General features: G+C 46.9%; 4 protein-coding genes and 1 long non-coding RNA gene across 6 annotated transcripts in view; 2 read left to right on the top strand and 3 right to left on the bottom strand.

Annotated features, from left to right (window-relative positions):
* The window catches only part of LOC141104959 (uncharacterized), a 664,134-nt gene that overhangs the window by 231,203 nt on the left and 414,158 nt on the right, over window positions 1-18,773 (top strand). The gene's annotated exons all lie outside the window — the stretch shown is intronic.
* LOC141104789 (uncharacterized) overlaps window positions 1-18,773 on the top strand; it is a 317,556-nt gene that overhangs the window by 243,927 nt on the left and 54,856 nt on the right. The gene's annotated exons all lie outside the window — the stretch shown is intronic.
* The window catches only part of LOC141104774 (uncharacterized), a 73,545-nt gene that overhangs the window by 11,099 nt on the left and 43,673 nt on the right, over window positions 1-18,773 (bottom strand). Inside the window, exons 5-6 of the mRNA XM_073594506.1 lie at window positions 7,942-8,039; window positions 7,631-7,852 (exon numbers count right to left, since the gene is read on the bottom strand). Coding sequence (XP_073450607.1) covers window positions 7,631-7,852; window positions 7,942-8,039 — 320 coding nt within the window. The remainder of the gene's footprint in view (window positions 1-7,630; window positions 7,853-7,941; window positions 8,040-18,773) is intronic.
* The window catches only part of LOC141104974 (uncharacterized), a 38,969-nt gene continuing 25,453 nt past the window's right edge, over window positions 5,258-18,773 (bottom strand). Inside the window, exons 6-7 of the mRNA XM_073594784.1 lie at window positions 17,483-18,572; window positions 5,258-6,244 (exon numbers count right to left, since the gene is read on the bottom strand). Of these exons, the coding sequence (XP_073450885.1) occupies window positions 5,723-6,244; window positions 17,483-18,572 (1,612 nt within the window). The 3' untranslated portion in view covers window positions 5,258-5,722. The remainder of the gene's footprint in view (window positions 6,245-17,482; window positions 18,573-18,773) is intronic.
* Window positions 8,162-10,223, bottom strand: LOC141105022 (uncharacterized). The gene is made up of 3 exons (XR_012235525.1): window positions 9,783-10,223; window positions 8,922-9,031; window positions 8,162-8,502 (listed from the first exon to the last, which is right to left on the bottom strand). It is a non-coding gene; the product is annotated as an uncharacterized lncRNA (long non-coding RNA).

The following is an 18,773-nucleotide window of genomic DNA, read 5'->3' as shown; positions in this document are numbered from 1 at the left end:
GCTGGCAACAAAAGTGAGTACACTCCTAAGTGAAAATGTCCAAATTGGGCTCAATTAGCCATTTTCCCTCCCAGTGTCATGTGACTCATTAGTGTTACAAGGTCTCAGGTGTGAATGGGGAGCAGGTGTGTTAAATTTGGTGTTATCGCTCTCACTCTCTCATACTGGTCACTGGAAGTTCAACATGGCACCTCATGGCAAAGAACTCTCTGAGAATCTGAAAAAAAGAATTGTTGCTCTACATAAAGATGGTCCAGGCTATAAGAAGATTGCCAAGACCCTGAAACTGAGCTGCAGCACGGTGGCCAAGACCATACAGCGGTTTACAAGGACAGGTTCCACTCAGAACAGGCCTCGCCAAGGTTGACCAAAGAAGTTAAGTGCAGGTGCTCAGCGTCATATCCAGTGGCTGTCTTTGGGAAATAGACGTATGAGTGCTACCAGCATTGCTGCAGAGGTTGAAGGTGTGGGGGGTCAGCCTGTCAGTGCTCAGACCATACGCTGCACACTGCATCAAATTGGTCTGGATGGCTGTCGTCCCAGAAGGAAGCCTCTTCTAAAGATGATGCCCAGGAAAGCCTGCAAACAGTTTGCTGAAGACAAGCTGACTAAGGACATGGATTACTGGAACCATGTCCTGTGGTCTGATGAGACCAAGATAAATTAATTTGGTTCAGATGGTGACAAGCGTGTGTGGGGGCAACCAGGTGAGGAGGACAAAGACAAGTGTGTCTTGTCTACAGTCAAGCATGGTGGTGGGAGTGTGATGGTCTGGGGCTGCATGAGTGCTGCCAGCACTGGGGAGCTACAGTTCATTGAGGGAACCATGAATGCCAACATGTACTGTGACATACTGAAGCAAAGCATGATCCAATATAATGACCCCAAACACACCTCCAAGATGACCACTGCCTTGCTAAAGAAGCTGAGGGTAAAGGTGATGGACTGGCCAAGCATGTCTCCAGACCTAAACTCTATTGAGCATCTGTGGGACATCCTCAAACGGAAGGTGGAGGAGCGCAAGGTCTTCAACATCCACCAGCTCCGTGATGTCGTCATGGAGGAGGGGAAGAGGACTCCAGTGACAACCTGTGAAGCTCTGGTGAACTCCACGTCCAAGAGGGTTAAGGCAGTGCTGGAAAATAATGGTGACCACACAAAATATTGACACTTTGGGCCCAATTTGGACATTTTCACTTAGGGGTGTACTCACTTTTGTTGCCAGCGGTTTATACATTAATGGCAGTGTGTTGCATTATTTTGAGGGGACAGCAAATTTACAGTTATACAAGCTGTACACTCACTACTTTACATTGTAGCAAAGTGTCATTTCTTCAGTGTTGTCACATGAAAAGATAGAATAAAATATTTACAAAAATGTGAGGGGTGTATTTACTTTTGTGAGATACTGTACATATATATATTATATGTAGCAAAGTCCCAGGGGTCCTGAGGCCCAATGGTGACCTCCAGAGTTAGGGACAACTGACATCCTTTTGTATAGAGTGGGTTACGAGGCATGGTGGTTGTAATGCAAGGTAGATTGATGGGCGCCAGACACTTCTTGAATGCAAATGGAATTTATTGTCTCTTAAACAGAACTGGGGAGAGAGGGTTATGGCCAGGACACCCTTTAGTAGTTGCAATGTTAATTGGCAGACTCAGAGACTTGTATAGGCAGACAGCCATGCAGGGAACGACGTCAAGCTAGACACCACATCTGCATGTGTAGGGCTGCTGTCTCCTATGGCAACAATCTTGTATCGGTTTCTAACAAAGGTTGCAATGAACTCCTTTACTTCTTCTACAATCTCCTGTTGTAGAACTTCACTCCGCTGAGCTCCCAGTCTCTCTCACTAGACTAACAGATCCACTCGCCACTGGATCTCCTGAGCTCTTCCGGTCTTCTTACTCAGTATCTTCCTCAAGCATCACCCCCACGTCCCTGCTGGGTCCCTAGCTTGGCATACACAGATACTCCTCAAGTGTCACCCTGCTGGCCTGCTCGGTCCTTGGCTTGGCACACAATAATGCTCTGCAAGCGTCACCGCCGCTGGGTCCCTGGCTTGGCACCTGCTGAATCTTTCCCAATTTTTCACTGTTTCCCGGCTGGTGAGAATACTACTCAGGTACTTGCTTCAGCTACTCACAGTGGTTTTCAGTAGCAAGTTGGACGGTCCCTTAGTGGCGACAGCTTCCCCTTTACCTCCGACCACAGCTTGTTCTCCGGCCGGCAGAACCGTTGCTTCTGGTTGGAATGCAAGCCGCGGTCCCAACCCTACGCTGCTCTCTTGCTTCTGGAAAGGCCCTCAGACAGCCTAGCAGCCAGATGTCCACGGGATAGGCCCAATCTCCGGCCTAGCAGCTCCGGGGCAGCACGACACACATCCACCCAGACAGCCATCCAGGTGGCACAGAACATCGATCACCTGACTCCACCCAAATACATAGGCTCCCCCAGCAGGCCAAAGGACCCAAGAAAATCCCTACCCATTGGTTGAGACACCCCATTTATTCCTAATCTGTCCTTGCAGTGCCCTTGTCTTATCTAATGCCACCTGATACCCGGCCATGCCACCAGCTACAATGCCACCTAGTGACAGAAGAGAGAAGTGCAGCAATTCCAGAATTGGGGTGAAATCAATTGACCTCCTAACAATTGGCCAAGGCAACTATCGCTTGGCAGATAAATTTGAAAGAAACCCTGCCTAAACATCAGTGTGCTACATATATATACAGGTGCATCTAATAAAATTATAATATCATCAAAAAGTGTATTTATTTTAGTAATTAAATTAGAAAAGTGAAACTCATATATTTTATGAGTTTCACTTTTCTAATTTAATTACTAAAATAAATACACTTTTTGATGATATTCTAATTTTATTAGATGAACCTGTATATATATGTAGCACCCTGATGTTTAGGCAGGGTTTCTTTCAAATTTATCTCTTTGCATTCAAGAAGTGTCTGGCGCCCATCAATCTACCTTGCATTACAACCACCATGCCTCGTAACCCACTCTATACAAAAGGATGTCAGTTGTCCCTAACTCTGGAGGTCACCATTGGGTGATGCGTTACATACAGAGTGATATATTTCAAGCATTTCTATCTTTTAATTTTGATGATTATGGCTTACATCTAGTGCAGGGGTCTCCAAACATTTTAGCCCGAGGGCCACATTGTAGAGTTTATAAATATTCGCGGGCTGAAAAAATGTGTTATTTATTAATACCCCCCCCCCTATTACATACATTCAGTGCTGGAGGTGCATCCTAGAGGGACCCAACCAGCAGTGACACCCCCTCCTTCTCTCTCCTAGAGACACCCAACCAGCAGTGACATCCCCTCCTTCTCTCTCCTAGAGGGACCCAACCAGCAGTGACACCCCCTCCTTCTCTCTCCTAGAGGGACCCAACCAGCAGTGACACCCCCTCCTTCTCTCTCCTAGAGGGACCCAACCAGCAGTGACACCCCTCCTTCTCTTTTCTAGAGGGACCCAACCAGCAGTGACACCTCCTCCTTCTCTCTCCTAGATGGACCCAACCAGCAGTGACACCCCTCCTTCTCTCTCCTAGAGGGACCCAACCAGCAGTAACACCCCCTCCTTCTCTCTCCTAGAGGGACCCAACCAACAGTGACACCCCCTCCTTCTCTCTCCTAGAGGGACCCAACCAACAGTGACACCCCCTCCTTCTCTCTCCTAGAGGGACCCAACCAACAGTGACACCCCCTCCTTCTCTCTCCTAGAGCGATCCAACCAGCAGTGACACACCCTCCTTCTCTCTCCTAGAGCGATCCAACCAGCAGCGAAACCCCCCCTTCTCTCTCCTAGAGCGATCCAACCAGCAGTGACACCCCCTCCTCTCTCCTAGAGGGACCCAACCAGCAGTGACACCCCCTCCTTCTCTCTCCTAGAGGGACCCAACCAGCAGTGACACCCCCTCTCTCCTAGAGGGACCCAACCAGCAGTGACACCCCCTCCAACTCCCTCCTAGAGGGACCCAACCAGCAGTGACACCCCCTCCTTCTCTCTCCTAGAGGGACTCAACCAGCAGTGACACCCCCAACTTCTCTCTCCTAGATGGACCCAACCAGCAGTGACACCCCCTCCTTCTCTCTCCTAGAGGGACCCAACCAGCAGTGACACCCCCTCCTTCTCTTTCCTAGAGGGACCCAACCAGCAGTGACACCCCCTTCTCTCTCCTAGAGGGACCCAACCAGCAGTGACACCCCCTCCCTCTCTCTCCTAGAGGGACCCAACCAGCAGTGACACCCCTCCTCTCCCCTAGAGGGACCCAACCAGCAGTGACACCCCCTCCTTCTCTCCCCTAGAGGGACCCAACCAGCAGTGACACCCCCTCCTTCTCTCTCCTAGAGGAACTCAACCAGCAGTGATACCCCCTCCATCTCTCTCCTAGAGGGACCCAACCAGCAGTGACACCCCCTCCTTCTCTCTCCTAGAGGAACCCAACCAGCAGTGACACCCCCTCCTTCTCTCTCCTAGAGGGACCCAACCAGCAGTGACACCCCTTCCTTCTCTCTCCTAGAGGGACCTAACCAGCAGTGACAACCCCCTCCTTCTCTCCCCTAGAGGGACCCAACCAGCAGTGACACCCCCTCCTTCTCTCTCCTAGAGGAACTCAACCAGCAGTGATACCCCCTCCATCTCTCTCCTAGAGGGACCCAACCAGCAGTGACACCCCATCCTTCTCTCTCCTAGAGGGACCCAACCAGCAGTGACACCCCCTCCTTCTCTCTCCTAGCAAAGGAAACCAGACAGAACTTTGAAGTCTTCAGTGATCTCTGATTTCCTTCTTCCATGATACAGATCAGAGGAGTGCTCAGCCACGTGTTTTCTGAGGTGTAGATCAAGGTGGGCTTCTTCCCGGAGTGAGATCTCTGATGTACAGCAAAATATGATCCATAGAGAAGACTTTTCCCGCACTCAGGACACTAATACACCTAGAGGGATGTGTGGGTCCTATGATGTTGGATAAGGTAAGACTTCTGTAAAAAACATTTCCCGCACTCAATTAAAAAATACGGCTTCTCCTCCTGTGTAAGCTTTTTAATGTTTGACAAGTTCTGATTTCCGTGAATAATATTTTCCACACTCGGGGCAGGAAAAGCACCTTTCCCCTGTGTGGCATATCTGATGTTCATTAAAAATGGACTTATGTGAGAAACATTTTCCACCCTCAGGACATGAATACGGCTTCTCCCCTGTGTGAAATCTCTGATGATCAGATAGATAAGACTTCGGTATAAAACATTTCCCAAACTCAGGACTAATGCCGCGTACACACGGTCGGACTTTTCGTCTACAAAAGTCCGACGGACGCCGACGGACTAAAGCTGGCTGACAATCACATCGTGTGTGGGCTTCTCCGGACTTTCACAGCCTCAAATCTGATGGACTTTAGATTTGGGAACATGCTTCAAATCTTTACGTTGTAACTACGCCGGACCCAGAAATCCGCTCGTCTGTGTGCTAGTCCGACGAACAAAAACCGTCGCTAGGGCAGCTATTGGCTACTGGCTATCAACTTCCTTATTTTAGTCCGTTGTACGTCATCACGTACGAATCCGTCGGACTTTTGTGTGATCGTATGTAGGCAAGTCCGTTCGTAAGTCTGCCGCAAGTCCGCCAAAAGTCCGTCGAAAGTCTGTCGGACTTTTGTAGCCGAAAAGTCCGACCGTGTGTACGCGGCATAAGACTACGGTTTCCCACTCATATGCAGTCTCTGATGTCTTTTAAAACTGGTCCTATCTGAAAAATATTTCCCGCACTCGGGGCAGGAATACGGCTTTTCCCCCGTGTGAGATCTCTGATGTCTCACAAGGTCTGATTTCTGCAAATAACGTTTTCCGCACTCGGAACAGGTATACGGCTTCTCGCCCGTGTGCAATCTCTGATGTCTGAAAAGATGTGACTTCCTTGAGAAACATTTCCCGCACTCAGGACAGGAAAGTGGCTTCTCCCCCGCGTGGCACCTTTGATGTCTGCTGAAATTGCGCTTGTCTGAAAAACATTTCCCGCACTCAGGACAGGAATATGGCTTTTCGCCTGTATGAATTCTTTGATGTTTACCAAGGTCTGATATCTGTCTAAAACATTTTCCACACTCAGAGCAAGAATATGGTTTCTCACCAGTGTGATACCTCTGATGTGTATAAAGATGGGACTTTTGTGAATAACATTTTCCACACTCAGGACAAGAAAATGGCTTCTTCCCTGTGTGGGAAGTGTAATGTATGTCAAGTTGTGATTTATAAAGAAAGCATTTCCCGCACTCAGAACAGGAATGTAGTATCTCCCCAGTGTGAGATCTCTTATGTACAGAAAGACTGAATGCAGAGCTAAAACTTTCCCCACATTCAGGACAGGAAAATGTCTTCTCCCCCTGAATCCCGGCACCATCCCTCACAGTACGAGGTTGCTCAGAGTCAGAGGGATTCCAGGGTCTATCCACACTGTGAAGTCCACCATCCATAATGGAGCTCATTGTCTTTTCTCCTCCACAATCTCCTGTGATGTCCTCATCTTCTATTTTACAACCTGGAGATAAAGTGAGACGATCCTTTGAGGGTTTCTCCATGGCATGTCCTGGAAAAATATAAAAACATCATCAATAGATATGAGAGGGTTAGTTCACTTCCATCAACATTCCATCTGGATCAGGTAGATATGAGTGAGCAGATGTTCTCTGTGGATGTCCCAACCAGCTGGGACTCTTCTCCTCTTCAGTCAAAGGGCCTTTGGTCCTCCTCCCAGATCACTTCTACATTTACACAGCCTTGTCAGAAGAGCAGGAACCAATGGGGACCAGGAGGTCCATGCTCTTTACACAAGCACAAGCCTAGGCACTGGGTCATGTGATCTCTGATAATTAAGAGGGTCAAAGTCCTGACTTGCAGGTACTTTACTATAGAACGAGTGACCATAGGCCTAGGCTTCTGGTGATATTCAGCACATGTGGGAGCTTGGAGCAGCTCTTTTACCCTGCAATGTTAAGTGTTGCAGTCTCTGTTACTCCTTACATTTCAATCCAACAAGACTGGTAATAGAGTTCTATGGTAACATTTGGATATAAGTCTGCTAGAAGAAGAGGAACCAACCTAAGGCTCAATCTGTGTTATCATATCTGTGCTACTGTAAGTAGGAGTGACACACAACCTAATACTGCCAGCTGAACCCCAGGATGGGTATCAGTACAGGGAGGGGACCATTATCAACCTATTATTGGCTGATATCACTCAGCTCCCACCCTACTCTGGACCAATCAGTGTGCAGTAACAGAGCAGAGATAAGAGAAGAATATATTATGGGTCACCTGTGCTGATCTCTGTAGGAGTGTCCTCCTCTATGAATGTCCTCGTCATTCCAGCCTCCTCCGTATATTGCTGATCATCCCAGACATATCCCTCTTCTATTTCACATTCAACTTTCATGTCCATCAGATCTTCACCCTAAACCAACAGAATGGCAGAAAATAACATCTGTAACATAGAAGTATTTATGATGTGAGATCACATAGAAAATATCATCTTGTAGAGTCCACACATCATCTCCACATGTCAGAGTGTTCAATCACTTTATGTTCCCGACCCTCAACTCCACCTACCTGATGATGGTGAGGGATGGTGTGACCTTCCTGTGTGGAATCCCAGGAATACAGAGGACGGGGACATCTCTCTGGTGGGTTTCTGTTATTAGGTTGATTCATCATAATGTTCTTGTAGAGATCCTTGTGTCCTTCAAAACACTTCTCCCTCACACCATACTCCTCATCCTCCTCTTTTATCTCTTCTTTAACATCAATTTTAGAATCTCTCAGGTTTCCACTCTGAATATATAATAAAAATGACATCAATTGTAACAATGCAGATAATGTACAGATCCTAATGATACTATCAGTGATTGTTCCTCATCTACCTGATGATGGTGAGGGATGGTGTGACCTTCCTGTGTGGAATCCCGGGAATACAGAGGACGGGGACATCTCTCTGGTGGGTTCCCATTACTGGATTCATCTGTAGGAAACACACACACTGACTGAATACATTGTTTCTATGTGTTTATCAGATGATGGGGGATCTAGGTGGAGCCTCCGTACTGCTCTCTCCTTTACAATAAAGTCTCCTCTTACCCGGTGATGTGAGGGGCGGCTGATTGTCCATCATGACGTCCTTGTAGAGATCCTTGTGTCCTTCTAAATACTCCCACTCCTCCATGGAGAAATAGACAGTGACATCCTGACACCTTATAGGAACCTGACACACACAATGATACAGTCACCATCCAGACACATCCCTTGTCTGTTACTGGATAATGTCCCAGAATTCCCAGAATCCTCCTCACCTCTCCTGTCAGCAGCTCCATCATCTTCTTGGTGACTTCTAGAATCTTCTCCATGTTGTGTCTCTCAGGTTTTAGGGAGTCACATGGAAGCACTGTGATGGTCATATGATCACCTGACTTCACAAGAGGAAATCTCTGTATTGAGGAACCAATAGGAATATCATGTTAGAATCCCAGAATCCTCCTCACCTCTCCAGTCAGGTCTGTGTTTTATTAATAGAGATAAGAGTGATGTCATGTGACCTCCCAGAATCCTCCTCACCTCTCCGGTCAGGTCTGTGTTTTATTAATAGAGATAAGAGTGATGTCATGTGACCTCCCAGAATCCTCCTCACCTCTCCGGTCAGGTCTGTGTTTTATTATCAGAGATAAGAGTGATGTCATGTGACCTCCCAGAATCCTCCTCACCTCTCCGGTCAGGTCTGTGTTTTATTAATAGAGATAAGAGTGATGTCATGTGACCTCCCAGAATCCTCCTCACCTCTCCGGTCAGGTCTGTGTTTTATTAATAGAGATAAGAGTGAAGTCATGTGACCTCCCAGAATCCTCCTCACCTCTCCGGTCAGAAGATAGATGATCTCCAGGGTGAGATTTAGTACCCTTTCAGTCATGTGACTGCAGTCCTCCTCCATCCTCATTGGTGCTGTCATCTATGAAGGTTTCCCTGTAGACAGATAACAAAAAAAACAGCAAAAAAAGCATGAGGCCTTCCAGAAAATCCATACCAGACCCTTCCAGGGTTTAGTGTGGATTTTAAGGGAGATCCCCACCCCATGATAAAAAAAATGCTTGAGGTCCTCTTAAAGTCCATACCAGGCCCTTAATCTGGCTGGCCAGGAAAGTGGGGATAAGTGTGGCTCTGCCCCTCCTGAACCACACCAAGTTTATGCCCTCAACATGGAGTTGGGTTGACGAGGACAAGGGCCTCTTCCCCACAACCCTGGCCGGTGGCTGTGGGGGACTGTGGGTGTGGAGCTTGTTGGAATCTTGAAGCCATCTTTAATAATATAAAGGCCTTCAAATAATGCCACTCTCTATGTCAGTGGTTCTCAACTCCTGTCCTCAGGACCCACCAACAGGCCAGGTTTGCAAGATAACTGAAATACATCACAGGTGATCTCATTTGTTGCTCAGTGATTGCAGTATTCTAGTCTGTATCTCCCCCAAGGTAACACTTAAAATCTGGCCTGTTAGTGGGTCCTGAGGACAGGAGTTGAGAACCACTGCTCTACGTGAATGAGTATGGGGTACCACTACCCATTCACATAAAAAAAATTTAAATAAAATGTAACCTAGAAATTAAGACACCCAAACATTTGACAAGTCCTTTCTTTAAAAAAAGCCCCTAATATTACCCTTATTAAAAATAAACTGTACTGCTGGGGAAAAAAATGTATAACCCTGTGCACACGAACCGATCCCAACAGTATTAGTAGCCGAATGACAGCCTCCCCCAAGTTGTCATCAGCTTTCGTAAGTGATTGGGCCGAGTGATGTCAGTGGTTGGTAGGGGTGCAGCAGAAATAGCTCCAGCAATGTCTCCTCTCTACTTCCTCCCGACTCACCTCTCACCCGGAACTTCCTGTCTGTACCTGACATCACTTCCTGTCTGTACCTGACATCACTTCCTGTCTTCCATAGAGACTTCCTTTCTGGGTAGACGTGAGATCACCACCTTGTGGAGCTCAGAGGATCTGCAGCCCCCGAGAAACATCTCGTGGTGTGAACACGTCCTTGTAATGTGTGTTTATGTACTGTATATCCTTATAGATGGGGTCATCTCCATAGAAATATAAAAGTGTATCAGGATACACAGATGGATTTTGGCTGAATTGATTTTTTGGTGAAATTATCTTTTTTTTAATTTTATTCTTTTTGTAATTAGTCATGTAGACAAAAGAAATCTCTACCATGATTAAAAAAAAAAACCCCAAGGCACCTCTAGTACCCAGTAAGTAATTTTCCATCTTCATCCCTTTATAAACAAGGCTTCCTCCCTTTACAAGTTATAGTTAGTGGCTGTGATTGGGGTGTTGGAGAGTTCGGGGAGATGATCATTGAGGGAGTTTTATTTGGTTCTTGTGACATCAGAACTGGTTATGTCCTTAGCGAGGAGTGGTTGTAATATACACACACACACATATATATATAAAGCGCACTACTCCCGTAGGAGCTGCTAATAGTTCGTTCCTTTCTCCCAGTTGTTTCCATTACCCCCCCCCGACTTCCCTGCACAGACGACACAGCAAACAGTCTTATGCCGCGTACACACGAGCGGACTTTACGGCAGACTTTGCCCGGCGGACTGGATTTCGTCAGACAATTAGATCGTGTGTGGGCTCCAGCGGACTTTGTTTTCTCAAAAGTTGGACGGACTTAGATTTGAAACATGTTTTAAATCAATCCGTCGAAATCGAGTCCGGTCGAAAAGTCCGCTCGTCTGTATGCTAGTTCGACGGACAAAAAGCCACGCTAGGGCAGCTATTGGCTACTGGCTATGAACTTCCTTGTTTTAGTCCGGTCGTACGTCATCACGTATGAATTCGACGGACTTTGGTGGATTGTGTGTAGGCAAGTCCGTTCGTTCAGAAAGTTCGTCGTAAAGTACGTAGAAAAGTCCGCCGGGCAAAGTCTGCCGTAAAGTCCGACCGTGTGTACGCGGCATTAGCCTCTCTAGTATTTTAGCACACACCTAAGTAGGTGGGCGCTACATATATATATATATATACAGTATCTCACCACCACACATTTGTGTAAATCTTTTCTTCTATCTTTTCATGTGACAACACTGAAGAAATGACACTTGTCTACAATGTAAAGTAGTGAGTGTACAGCTTGTATAACAGTGTAAATTTGCTGTCCCCTCAAAATACCTCAACACACAGCCATTAATGTCTAAACTGCTGGCAACAAAAGTCAGTACACCCCTAAGTTAAAATCTCCAAATTGGGCCCAAAGTGTCAATATTTTGTGTGGCCGCCATTATTTTCCAGCACTGCCTTAACCCTCTTGGGCATGGAGGTCACCAGAGCTTCACAGGTTGTCACTGGAGTCCTCTTCCCCTCCTCCATGATGACATCACGGAGCTGGTGGATGTTAAGAGACCTTGCGCTCCTCCACCTTCCGTTTGAGGATGTCCCACACATGCTCAATAGGGTTTAGGTCTAGAGACATGCTTGGCCAGTCCATCACCTTTACCCTCAGCTTTTTAGCAAGGCAGTGGTGGTCTTGGAGGTGTGTTTGGGGTGGTTATCATGTTGGAATACTGCCCTGCGGCCCAGTCTCTGAAGGGAGGGGATCATGCTCTGCTTCAGTAGGTCACAGTACATGTTGGCATGCATGGTTCCTTCAATGATCTGTAGCCCCCCAGTGCCGGCAGCACTCATGCAGCCCCAGACCATGACACTCCCACCACCATGCTTGACTGTAGACAAGACACACTTGTCTTTGTCCTCCTCCCCTGGTTTCCGCCACACACGCTTGTCACCATCTGAACCAAATAAGTTTATCTTGGTCTCATCAGACCACAGGACATGGTTCCAGTAATCCATGTTCTTAGTCTACTTATCTTCAGCAAACTGAGGGCTTTCTTGTGCATCATCAATAGAAGAGGCTTCCTTCTGGGATGACAGCCACGCAGACCAATTTGATGCAGTGTGCGGCGTATGGTCTGAGCACGGGCTTTCTTGTGCATCATCATTAGAAGTGAAGAGAGAGAAATGCCCCAAAAGGGATACTATGGGCAGAAAACCAACACAGGATCAAAGTATGGTAAATAGAAAAACAGATAAAAAATATATACATTTTTATTCAATATACAAAAATAGTACAAAAATGACAAATACCATTACTAAAAGCATTGAATAGCAAATGAAGAACAGGAGTATTTCATAGTATTACACGCTTCAGCAAAAACCACTTCTGAAAACTGGGAGACAGAGAACCAGAAATGGCTGCATGAGGACCCAACATGTTTCGGGGGGGGGCATAAAAAGATCAAGTTTCCTTTCATGACACTATATTTCCTTCTTAAGGGGTTCAAATACAGCTGTGCTGTTGTTTTTCTAACAGAAAAAGAAAAAAAATATATATATATATGCATATAATAGGTATTGATTCCATACTTGTAATAATTAATCTGGCATTATCCAGAAAGACAGACAATGAAAGCATGTATCGTTTACAATGGTACTCACAGTAAACGCATGTTCCTCTGCAATGACAATGACAAGATACACAGCAATATTGATGATAGATGAACTCCCACATCCAAAAGTCCACTAGGTTGATTTATCCGAGAGAGAAAAATATCAGCGCTCTGAAAGAGGTCTGTGAGGAACAAACATTTTCTCCATGCTGGAAGTAACAGGTGCCGGCAATGCTGGTAGTTGAGAGGTAAACGAGAAATCCTGGACAGCCGCACTCAAAAGTAATCTTCGATCTTTATTTAAATATAATCATAAAAATACATGCCACAGCATCACAAAGCAGGAAATCTGACGCGTTTCACACTGTAGTCAGTGCTTAATCATAGCTCAGCTCAGCTATGATTAAGCACTTACTACAGTGTGAAACGCGTCAGTTTCCTGCTTTGTGATGCTGTGGCATGTATTTTTATGATTATATTTAAATAAAGATCGAAGATTACTTTTGAGTGCGGCTGTCCAGGATTTCTCGTTTACCTCTCAGGTTGATTTATCAAGTTGGAATAACCCAGATAGGATTAACTTTTTACTGCCCGCTTGGGTGCAAAAATGAGTGGGACATGCGTCAAAACATAACTTGGAGAGACGGGTGAGCGGGACCCAGAGAGAGTGGAGCGGTAAGTCAGAGCTCACAGGAAGCACCAAGAAGACAAGGAGGGTGCAAATAAAAAATATATATACATGCGTGTCATCATATATGTATATATTCCTACCAAATGAAAATATAGTATAGGTGCAGAGATAGGCTTGTTAACAGATAGTACCCAGAGTCGGAGTGAATATGTCATTTCAATGTGGATGGTGAAATACCAAAACACATAGTAATGGGTAAGAAACAAAAAAAAGGAAAAGAGGAGAAAGAAAAGGGAGAGGCATAGAACAAAAGAAAAAGAGGAGAAAGAAAGAAAAGGAAAGAAAAAAGGAAAATAAAAATACAGTGTTGTTTCTACCTCTGAATAAAGAGAGAAAGCACTCAGATTGCCACATCCGTAAACGTAGGAAGAAGAGGGGGGATACTAGATAGTAACCAAAAAAGTCGGACTTTTTTGGTGCCCCTGGGAGACAGCCGGGTGCTGTACAGGGGCACGCTTTCTATTACATATAATTGTTACTCTGAACATTATCAAGGTCTCTTCCTCATTGGACTTTGGACCTTTTACATATCAATCTGTTTCATTCTTGGATATTTGATGCACATCCGCTCCTGATAGAGCTACATACACAAAATGAAATATGTGTTATGAGCATTCCACATTTTTGGAAACCTTCCGGCTGCTATGAACTTATACACGAGGCTTACTCATTTTAAGATGGTGAGATTCGTTCTTGTCCTTTCTGTGATTTGAACCGTGTCTGTGTCCTGAAGAAGCCTCACGGCGAAACGCGTAGGCGCATGACGCATAAGGGCTCAATGTACAAATTGTATTTTGTGATCTGTGTTTTTATCCTGTTTTGTTTGTGTTTATGAACGCTATCCGTGAATTTTTCAATAAATATTTTTTGTACTATATATGCTGTGATACTTTCCCCACTGTTTCCACGCCTACAAAGTCCGACTTTTTTGGTTACTATCTAGTATCCCCTCTCTTCTACCTCTGAATAAACAAGCCTCTCATGTTCCTGCAGGAGTGATGTTCATCTGGGCTGTGTAGCAGTGCTGTGCTGCGCTCACCTGAATTTAAATAGCTCCCAAAGTGGGGGTAGTGGTATGGCAACAGATAATCGAGTGTTGACCAAATAAGGGCCATAGGTAAAGCATGGCCTAGCAATTAGGCCTATTGATCACACAGGAATCTGTGCAATCACCACACCTGTGTGTGGGACACCCCTCCAGCTGCGGCCCCTTGGCCGTCGCGGCATCCGGCGTTACTGCATCAGATGGCGCGATGACGTCAGACGCCGACACGCGGAGGAAGGGCGGCAACTGAGGGCAAGAATGAAAAAAAGCACCCATGCTCCGGCGCGAAGCACAGAAAGCTCAGCGCATGCGCATGTTATCCGCTAAACTGCCTCCACCCCTAAAGAAACGGGGAGTGGAGGCCCCCCCCCCCTGCCAGGGAGCGCCGGCGAACCACACCACCAGCACAGGACACCCAGGGCATCTGGGAATATCGGAACTAAAAACTATTCTAAATCTGTCGAAGGACGCATGTCAACCTCATAATAAAGAATGTATGTAACAAATATATGTAAAAATTACATCTATAACAAAAAAGAAAGGGAAAATATGTTTTCAAGAAAAAATATAAGATTCATGATTTGATATATATGGTCAAAATATCAACTGGGTATGGACTGGAAAGACGTGGGATCTACATCTGTACATGTTGGTAATATTTTATTCAAACGGAAAAAGAAATGATATTATCATCTGCAAAAAAGAGGAGCGGGCATACTTATTGACATGACGAGAACCGTAAATGCAATACATACTAATGACAGCCATATTAGGCATGTAAAATAGGCGACAAGGATAAATGGATTGATATTAATGACAAGGTGACTGAGCCAAAGCAAAACAAAAAAACAAATAATCAAACATGAATAATACAAAATGGGAAATATTCCTACAAAATGGGAAAAGTTCTTTATCATAACCTTCCGTCACGAAGCCTGGTAAAAAAGGTTTTAAATTAAAGGCTTCGTTGAGGCCAGGTGGAGAAGTCGCATTCAAGTTGGATATCCAACGAAGCTCGCGTTGCAGGAGACCTTTGTTTAAGTCTCCGCCGCGTGAGCTTGGGTGTATGCGATCTAATACTAAAACAGAGATTTTGGGAAAAATACCACCATAGACCTGAGCAACATGCCTCCCCAGAGGAAGATCTGGGTTGGCAGTTTGCATTGCCCTGATGTTGCGGTATAAGCGTTGCCACAGTTTTTGTACCGTTTTGCCAACATAGAAGCAGTTACCGCTACACAGTAGCAAGTAAACCACTCCCACTCCCCAGTGACACCCCCTCCTTCTCTCTCCTAGAGGGACCCAACCAACAGTGACACCCCCTCCTTCTCTCTCCTAGAGGGACCCAACCAGCAGTGACACCCCCTCCTTCTCTCTCCTAGAGGGACCCAACCAGCAGTGACACCCCCTCCTTCTCTCTCCTAGAGGCACCCAACCAGCAGTAACACCCCCTCCTTCTCTCTCCTAGAGGGACCCAACCAGCAGTGACTCCCCCTCCTTCTCTCTCCTAGAGGGACCCAACCAGCAGTGACACCCCCTCCTTCTCTCTCCTAGAGGGACCCAACCAGCAGTGACACCCCTCCTTCTCTCTCCTAGAGGGACCCAACCGGCAGTGATGCCCCCTCCTCCTCTCTCCTAGAGGGACCCAACCGGCAGTGATGCCCCCTCCTTCTCTCTCCTAGAGGGACCCAACCAGCAGTGACACCCCCTCCTTCTCTTTCCTAGAGAGACCCAACCAGCAGTGACACCCCCTCCTTCTCTCTCCTAGAGGGATCCAACAAGCAGTGACACCCCCTCCTTCTCTCTCCTAGAGGGACTCAACTAGCAGTGACACCCCCTCCTTCTCTCTCCTAGAGGGACCCAACCAGCAGTGACACCCCCTCCTTCCCTCTCCTAGAGGGACTCAACCAGCAGTGACACCCCCTTCTTCTCTCTCCTAGAGGGACCCAACCAGCAGTGACACCTCCTCCTTCTCTCTCCTAGAGGGACCCAACCAGCAGTGACACCTCCTCCTTCCCTCTCCTAGAGGGACTCAACCAGCAGTGACGCCCCCTCCTTCTCTCTAGTAGAGGGACCCAACCAGCAGTGACGCCCCCTCCTTCTCTCTCCTAGAGGGACCCAACCAGCAGTGACACCCCCTCCTTCTCTCTCCTAGAGGGACCCAACCAGCAGTGACACCCCCTCCTTCTCTCTCCTAGAGGGGATCCAACCAGCAGTGACACCCCCTCCTTCTCTCTCCTAGAGGGACCAAACCAGCAGTGACACCCCCTCCTTCTCTCTCCTAGAGGGACCCAACCAGCAGTGACACCCCCTCCTTCTCTCTCCTAGAGGGACCCAACCAGCAGTGACACCCCCTCCTTCTCCCTCCTAGAGGGACCCAACTAGCAGTGACACCCCCTCCTTCTCTCTCCTAGAGGGACCAAACCAGCAGTGACACCCCCTCCTTCTCTCTCCTAGAGGGACCCAACCAGCAGTGACACCCCCTCCTTCTCTCTCCTAGAGGGACCCAACCAGCAGTGACACCCCCTCCTTCTCTCTCCTAGAGGAACCCAACCAGCAGTGACACCCCTCCTTCTCTCTCCTAGAGGGACCCAACCAGCAGCGACACCACCTCCTTCTCTCTCCTAGAGGGACCCAACCAGCAGTGACACCCCTCCTTCTCTCTCCTAGAGGGACCCAACCAGCAGTGACACCCCCTCCTTCTCTCTCCTAGAGGGACCCAACCAGCAGTGACACCCCCTCCTTCTCTCTCCTAGAGGGACACAAACAGCAGCGACACCCCCTCCTTCTCTCTCCTAGAGGGACCCAACCAGCAGTGACACCCCCTCCTTCTCTCTCCTAGAGGGACCCAACCAGCAGTGACACCCCCTCCTTCTCTCCTAGAGGGACCCAACCAGCAGTGACACCCCCTCCTTCTCTCTCCTAGAGGGACCCAACCAGCAGTGACACCCCCTCCTTCTCTCTCCTAGAGGGACCCAACCAGCAGTGACACCCCATCCTTCTCTCTCCTAGAGGGACCCAACCAGCAGTGACATACCCACCTTCTGTCTCCTAGAGGGACCCAACCAGCAGTGACACCCCTTCCAGACAGAATATTGAAGTCTTCAGTGATCTCTGATTTCCTTATAAAGTGTTTCTTCCATGATGGGACATGAATACGGCTTCTCCCCTGTGTGATATCTCTGATGATCAGATAGAAATCTAAGGACTAAGAATACGGTTTCCCACTCATGTGCAGTCTCTGATGTGTTTTGAAACTGGTCCTATGTGAAAAATATTTCCCGCACTCGGGGCAGGCATACGGCTTTTCCCCCGTGTGAGATCTCTGATGTCTCACAAGGTCTGATTTCTGCAAATAACGTTTTCCGCACTCAGAACAGGTATAGGGCTTCTCGCCCGTGTGCAATCTCTGATGTCTGGAAAGATGTGACTTACTTGAGAAACACTTCCCGCACTCAGGACAGGAAAGTGGCTTCTCCCCCGTGTGGCACCTTTGATGGCTGATGAAATTGCGCTTGTCTGAAAAACAATTCCCACACTCAGGACAGGAATATGGCTTCTCGCCCGTGTGCAATCTCTGATGTCTGGAAAGATGTGATTTCATTAAGAAACATTTCCCGCACTCAGGACAGGAATATGGCTTCTCGCCTGTATGAATTCTTTGATGTTTACCAAGGTCTGATATCTGGCTAAAACATTTTCCACACTCAGAGCAAGAATATGGTTTCTCACCAGTGTGAGATCTCTGATGTATGTTAAGACTGGACTTCTGTGAGAAACATTTTCCACACTCAGGACAAGAAAATGGCTTCTCGCCTGTGTGAGAAGTGTAATGTATGTCAAGTTGTGATTTACAAAGAAAGCATTTCCCGCACTCAGAACAGGAATGTAGTATCTCCCCAGTGTGAGATCTCTTATGTACAGAAAGACTGAATGCAGAGCTAAAACTTTCCCCACATTCAGGACAGGAATATGGCTTCTCGCCCGTGTGCAATCTCTGATGTCTGGAAAGATGTGATTTCCTTAAGAAACATTTTCCACACTCAGAGCAAGAATATGGTTTCTCACCAGTGTGATACTTCTGATGTGTATAAAGATGGGACTTTTGTGAATAACATTTTCCACACTCAGGACAAGAAAATGGCTTCTCGCCTGTGTGAGAAGTGTAATGTGTGTCAAGTTGTGATTTATAAAGAAAGCATTTCCCACACTCAGAACAGGAATGTAGTATCTCCCCAGTGTGAGATCTCTTATGTACAGAAAGACTAAATGCAGAGCTAAAACTTTCCCCACATTCAGGACAGGGAAATGTCTTCTCCCCCTGAATTCCGACACCATCCCTCACAGTACGAGGTTGCTCAGAGTCAGAGGGATTCCATGGTCTATCCACACTGTGAAGTCCACCATCCATAGTGGAGATCATTGTCTTTTCTCCTCCACAATCTCCTGTGATGTCCTCATCTTCCATTGGACAACCTGGAGATAAAGTGAGACGATCCTTTGAGGGTTTCTCCATGGCGTGT

Source organism: Aquarana catesbeiana, linkage group LG08 (genome assembly GCF_042186555.1).
Source record: "Aquarana catesbeiana isolate 2022-GZ linkage group LG08, ASM4218655v1, whole genome shotgun sequence".
Lineage (NCBI taxonomy): Eukaryota > Metazoa > Chordata > Amphibia > Anura > Ranidae > Aquarana > Aquarana catesbeiana.
The sequence above is the reverse complement of the archived record's forward strand: the minus strand, read 5'-3'. Positions and strand labels throughout refer to the sequence as shown.